This window comes from Argiope bruennichi, chromosome 10 (genome assembly GCF_947563725.1).
Source record: "Argiope bruennichi chromosome 10, qqArgBrue1.1, whole genome shotgun sequence".
Taxonomy (NCBI): domain Eukaryota; kingdom Metazoa; phylum Arthropoda; class Arachnida; order Araneae; family Araneidae; genus Argiope; species Argiope bruennichi.
Genome location: NC_079160.1, coordinates 2076467 through 2083232, shown reverse-complemented (window position 1 = coordinate 2083232; position 6766 = coordinate 2076467). Strand labels below are relative to the sequence as shown.

Below are 6766 nucleotides of genomic sequence, written 5' to 3'. Positions count from 1 at the left end.
TGAATCACACTGCAAATTAAAATTTGGACTCGATGGAAAACATCACATAAGCCCACTGTGACGATGTCCGCAGACAAACTACTAGCGACAGTGAGTTTCCGTGAGCGGAACACATCTGACAGGTTTGAGAGCATATAGACCAGTATGTCTCAAATGTCTGTACACGGTTTGATTTGAAACCATCAATGAAAACAGCTGAAGAGACAGGTCTATGATGCCCTGCTGTGTCTGCTTCTTTTGATAATTACTACCAAAAAGCGATCTCATTCGGCGTTGTACCCCCTCAGGGGCTCACCTACTATAGGTGAGTACGGGTGTCCCAATCCCGAGGTACCCAGGGATCTATACTCCCTTTATGTTTCCACTCCTCTACGCCTTCTGCTTTCTCCTGTGTCTTTCCTTCCCTCGACGGTAAGCGAGGGAGCTCTCCATGAGAAGCTGTCGCCGCTCTGTTTGCTTCCTGCTTCTCATGGACAGCCAAAACCCCACGTGTTGGCCGTGCGTGGCAACCCACTAGAAAGACGGGTGGTGCACTGTGGTCCCCGGTGTATCAATCGGCTGGTACCTAGTCACCTGAGTGGCTAGTCTGCTAGGGATCAAGCAAAGGGGTTACTCCTTGGGCTTGGCGTTAAGGGTGGTCACTGTTCCCGGGGGTAACTCCGAGCGTATAGGTTCCGGCTAGCACCAAGGTAAGCGCCGAGGCTGGGAATGGCCAGAGCCAGTGGCTGCCTTCCCTTGTTGGGCTCCTTGGTGGGCGGTGCCGTCGGGCCTCAAAATTCAACAATGTCATATGGGCTCCTCCAAGAAATCTCCCTTCAGTGGGCATCACTCTAATTACAAATCCTTCACTCACCACTTTGATTCCTTTTTTGTTATCAAGCGATTATCCGATAAAAACGATACATTTAACTCTGTTTCACCTTTTTTGGTCCAAAAAGCAATATCGGCGACAGTCGGCGAAGTTGCATCAATCCGCAAAATGCGTTCAGGCGATTTGCTGGTTGAAGTATGCTCTAAAAAGCAAGCCCAGCAAATCATTAAACTAAAAGCTTTGGCCCCAATACAAGTTACAGTCTGTTCACATGCATCGCTAAACTATTCGAAAGGGGTAATAACATGCGGAGAACTTTTTAATGTACCTATAGAAGAAATAACGAAAGAACTATCGTCACAGGGAGTGACACATGTACGCCAGATAACAATTAGGCGGGATGGACAACTCCTCCCAACAAAGCATTTTATTCTAACATTCCATAGCCATCAGTTACCTGAATATATATGTGCTGGCTATATAAAATTACCTGTACGCCCGTATATCCCCTATCCATTGAGATGTTTTCAATGCCAGCATTTTGGGCATTCGAAAACTAACTGCCGCGGGACTATCACTTGTGCCCGCTGTACAGAAAAAGGCCATGATTGTCAGCAGTGCACTGCACCAGAAAAGTGCACAAACTGCAATGGCAACCACACATCATATTCTCGTTTATGCGAAAGCTGGCAACTGGAAAAACGAATAGTTGCAACTAAAATAAAAGAAAATATTTCATACCCAGAAGCCAGACGGAAAGTTTTGGCCCAGACTCCTAAACCTGGTCTTAGCTATGCATCTGCGGTCCAAAAATCCTTCTGTGAAAACTGTTCCTGCCCAAATTGCTCAAAACACACTTCCCATAAAAAACCTCCTGAAAAAGCATCTGATTCAGAAACAGAAAATTCAACTGCCAGTGCTCCTGAGCCTGTCAAATCAAAAACTTCCAAACAAAAACCGAAACCTAATAAATCTCGGAAGCTAAAACTTTCTAAACGTGCCTATCTGAAAAAGACCTTTCTCCAAAATTAAAAAAATCTCTTTTCAAAAATTCAGTCGCTCTTGGTCTTGCTAATCGGGGCATAGTCCGCAAGGACTTAACCTCAATTTTTAGTGGCACGTCCAAAAGCCCTGAGCTCATATCACTTCATCCATCAGAAGAAGAGGATGACGATTTAAAAATGAGGTGCGAAATCTCACAACCCCTTAACACTGTTCCAAATTTTTCTGCAACAAGAACCTCTTAATGGGTACCTTCTGATCATGGAATTGTCTCGGCCTCCGGTCCAAACTTTCTGACATCAAGTCCATTTTAAACACATTTCATCCTGCTTGCATTGGTGTCCAAGAAACCTTTTTGACACCAAGCATTCCCATTAAATTGCGTGGTTATAACTGCATTCGGAAAGATGCAGGCACTGGCTCTCACAGTTCTGGTGGTGTCTGTATCTTTACATCAAATTTATATCCGAGCACATCTCTCACTTTGAATACAGGTCTACAGGCTGTGGCTGTGCAAGTTCATGTACGATCATTGGTCACAGTCTGTTGTATTTACTTGCCGCCTCACGATGTCATTAGCCAACAAGATTTGATGATTTAGTGGACCAGCTTCCTAAGCCTTTTATTATTCTCGGAGATTTCAACGGACATAGTAACTTGTGGGGTTCGGATAGTACAAACTCTCGTGGGTGGCAGATCGAACAGTTTATAACTAATAACTGTATCTGTCTGCTCAATAATGAAGAGAAGACGTACTTCCACGAACCTACACGTAGCTTTCATACAATTGATCTGGCTATATGTTCTCCTGAACTTCTGCCATTGCTGACCTTTGCAGTGAGCAGAGATCTTTATAATAGTGATCATTTCCCTATTATTGTCTCCCATGCTGATAGAGGTGGTGTGACTCATTGCCCCCCCCCGTTTCCTATTCCAGCGGGCAGACTGGGGTGCTTTCATGCGATTGGCAAATGTCACCGAGACTATGGTCAACACTTGCGACATCACGGAAGCAGTGCAACATGTCGTTGATAACATAATAAGTGCCGCAAATGCCACCATTCCGAAGACTTCCCCACGTCTAAGAAAATATCGTAGACCGTGGTGGAATGAAGCTTGTCGCGACAGCTATATAAACCAAAAACGACTTTGGAATATTTTTAGAAGATACCCGACAACAGAAAACTTTGTTACTTTTAAGCGTGCCAAGGCCCTTGCTCGTCGAATTCGTCGCCGTAGTCAGAGGGAATCTTGGATTAAGTTTGTATCATCTATCACATCCTCCACTACCAGTAAACATTTGTGGAAAAAAGTTAAGGCTGCTAATGGGATATACAGTGAAACCACCATACCTATTTTAAATATAGGAAATGTGGCGCACTCAGCCCCATTAGATGTTGCCAATATTCTCGGCCAAGCATTCGCACAAGTGTCCGCAACGGATTCTTATAGCTCTTCATTTCTGGCAATTAAGAATCGCGCGGAATGGTTGCCTCTGCGCTTTAATGACCGATGCACTTTTCCATATAACTGTGAATTCCGGATGTTTGAACTGGAAACGGCCTTATCTAATGCCCATGATACAAGCCCTGGACCAGATGGGATAACATACAATATGCTCCGCCACTTGAATGCAACTTCCCTTTCAAATCTGTTACTATTATTTAACAGAATTTGGACTGAACAGAAGTATCCCTCACAATGGCGCGAAGCTATTGTGATTCCGATATTAAAACCTGGTAAGGAAGCATCCAACCCTCTGAACTACCGACCAATTGCTCTGACAAACTGTCTCTGCAAAACCTTTGAGAGAAGGGTTAATACACGTCTCATACACGAATTGGAGAAACAAGGATGCATCTCCCCGTTGCAGAGTGGTTTCCGTAGAGGTAGGTCAACTTTTGACAACCTCGTACTTTTGGAAACCCAAATACGCAACGCATTCGTCAGGAGAAACCACCTAGTTTCCATATTCTTCGATATCGAGAAGGCCTATGACCATGCTTGGCGCTTTGCCATACTCTCAACACTTTTTAACTTTGGTTTTAGGGGAAACCTTCCCATATTTTTACAGAACTTCTTATTAAATCGGACTTTTAGAGTTCGTGTTGGAAATGTTTATTCAACTCATTTTAATCAAGCTGAGGGAGTTCCACAGGGTAGTGTCCTCAGTGTCACACTTTTTATCGTCCACCTTAGTCAAATTTTAACTCATTTACCTTCATCTATTCAGGGATCACTTTATGTCGATGATTTGCAGATCTCATGCGAAGGCACTAATAGGAATTTAATCGAACGACAATTGCAAAATGCCATTAATAAAGTTGTAGATTGGTGCGATAACAATGGGCATATTATCTCTCCGGAGAAGAGCAGATGCGTTCATTTCTGCAGGAAAAGAAACATTCACCAGGATCCAAGTATTTGCATTAAAAATACCCCTATTCCTGTTGTGAATGAAATTCGGGTTTTGGGAGTGTTTCTTGATCGGAAGCTCACCTTCCTTCCGCACATCTTACACCTACGGAAGAAGTGTGAAAAAGCATTGAATATTTTAAAAGTTCTGTCTAAAACATCTTGGGGAGCTGATAGAACCTCCCTACTCCGTATTTATCAAGCAGTCATCCTTTCTCGCATTGATTATGGCTGCATGGTGTATGGCTCCGCACGCTCTACAGTTTTGAGGCGACTGGATACCATTCACCATGGTGCTCTAAGAATCTGTTCCGGAGCGTTTCGCACCTCTCCAGTAGAAAGCCTGTATGTTATTTGCCATCAACTTCCTCTTCATTTAAGGCGTTTGAAGTTATCTATTTCATATTATTACCGTACAAAATCTGTTCCCAATCACCCCATTTGTCAAATGAACCTTCCAGTTAGCCTTCGTAGACTATATGATGCCCGTCCTTCTCACATTCTTCCATTCAGTGAGAGAGCAAAATTGCTCTTGCGTGATTCGGGTCTTTCAAATGTCACCATCATGACAATTGATTCATTTTGCTTTCCGCCTTGGGATGTCCCATACTTCTCCTTTCTGAATACATTTGCAGGATTCGATAAGTCTTCTACTGCTTCTATTGTTTACCAGCAGATTTTTCTTTATCATCGCTGTCAGTATTCTTCTTTCACACCAATCTTTACAGATGGCTCCAAATCAGATGGGCACGTCGGCTGCGGCATCATAATTCCAGCCGATACTCTGAGCTATCGCCTACACAATTATTCCTCTGTATTCAGAGCTGAGTTGGTGGCGATTCTCTGTGCTCTTCGCGAAATCTTGCCTCTTTCTGAGCGTAATTTTATAATTTATACTGACAGTCTGAGTGCTTTAGAAACACACTCTCATTATCATTATCAGATGCACCCAATTGCCATTCAAATTTTGTGTACATTACGACTCCTAGAAAATAGGGGTTTCAAAATTATTTTTTGTTGGATCCCAGGGCATGCAGGTATATCCGGAAATGAAAGGGCAGACTTTGAAGTCAAATCTGCAACATTATTTCTATCGCAATCGCTTCCATATTGTGATGCTAAGCGGTCTCTTGTATGTCAAATCTTTTCTAAATGGCAGATGGCATGGGATCTGCAGATCAATAATAAATTACATTTCATCAAACCCACAATTGGTTTATGGCCCATTCTTCCACAACGCGAGGCTGATGTCAAAATGACTCGCCTCCGTATAGAACACACTCGTCATACTCACCGTCATCTCCTTTTTGGTGAGAGAGCGCCAACGTGTTCCAAATGTCATACTGAACTTAGCGTTCAACATATTTTGATCGAATGCCCTGAATTTAATGTTCATCGTCGTCACTTCTTCCACTCGTCACTTAACATGCAAGACTTGGTGGGTGGAACATACCATCCAAATATTTTTAAATTTTTAAAATCTATTCGGTTTCTTACTTGTATCTGACATTTTTATCATTCAACTGTCTATTACTGAGCTTTTAACAGCATCATTTTTTTTCTCTTTTGGAGTAATTTTGTTGTCTTTACTCAATGTTAAATTTGAATTTGGACAATTTTTTTAATAAAAAATAATTCATTAATTTTTATCAAAACTTTCTATTTTAAATTTTAGAAAAATATCTTGTATTATGAGATGAAATCAAAAACCATACGCTTGGCGCAGTATGGCCAAGAATGGCTCTTGCGCCAATAAAATCGCACAACAGCAACAACAACAACATTCGGCGTTGTAATTCTGGGATGACTTGTACTATAACGTCTACTGACATTTCCGTTCTCTTGGAATCGTTGCGAAAACATAAATATCATGCTTTGGGAGATTCCTCGGATACTTTCATCTGTGTAACTTAAATCCAGACGGCAGATAATTGTACCAGGTAAATAATCATTCGTATTTGTTCTCTGTATCATAACTATTCGGTTACGACACTGATAAGCTTATAGAATGCTTTTGAACACTTTTTCTTCTTTGCTACCATTGATATATATACCTCTTTCTTGCATCTCGTCATTGCGACTCATGATCGGCATCATTTGGTGGCCTCCAGTAATTTGCATTTTATTCTTGAAGAAGCGTGTATTAATTCAACAGGAGAAATATTGTCTTTAGAACTCCATTTCCGCGTGATTCTGAATTATCCATAATTTATGGACATGAGTGGTTACAGCTTATGGATAACAGCTTTATAGGATGGAACTAGAGATGATTTTATGGATCAACAACTTTCAGCCACTTCGCAAAAATAGATTGTAAAAATGCGAAACATGTAATTTTCACTACATCTCGCATTGTTGTGACGATTTGTTTTGTTTGCATCGCTTTGTTTAAAAGACATGTTAAAACAGCTTGATATAGGGAAATCAGACATTATATAATTACTAAAAAGAGTTCATCCTTTACAGACGCTCAGATTCTAATACCGCAAAACGTGCATTTTTCGACATTGTAACCAACGACTCAAAAATTCGATTCAC

The 6766-nt window shown here is 41.5% G+C and overlaps 1 protein-coding gene across 1 annotated transcript; it reads left to right on the top strand.

Moving 5' to 3' along the window:
* The first annotated feature begins 790 nt into the window (after positions 1 to 790).
* Positions 791 to 1843, top strand: LOC129988592 (uncharacterized). Its single transcript, XM_056096846.1, has one exon. It carries the CDS (start codon positions 791 to 793, stop codon positions 1841 to 1843), a length of 1053 nt encoding a protein of 350 aa, XP_055952821.1.
* Positions 1844 to 6766: the final 4923 nt, after the last annotated feature.

What these genes read in the sequence shown, in the direction of transcription:
- LOC129988592 (XM_056096846.1), top strand. Translation starts at nt 791, where the DNA reads ATGGGCTCCTCCAAGAAATCTCCCTTCAGTGGGCATCACTCTAATTAC.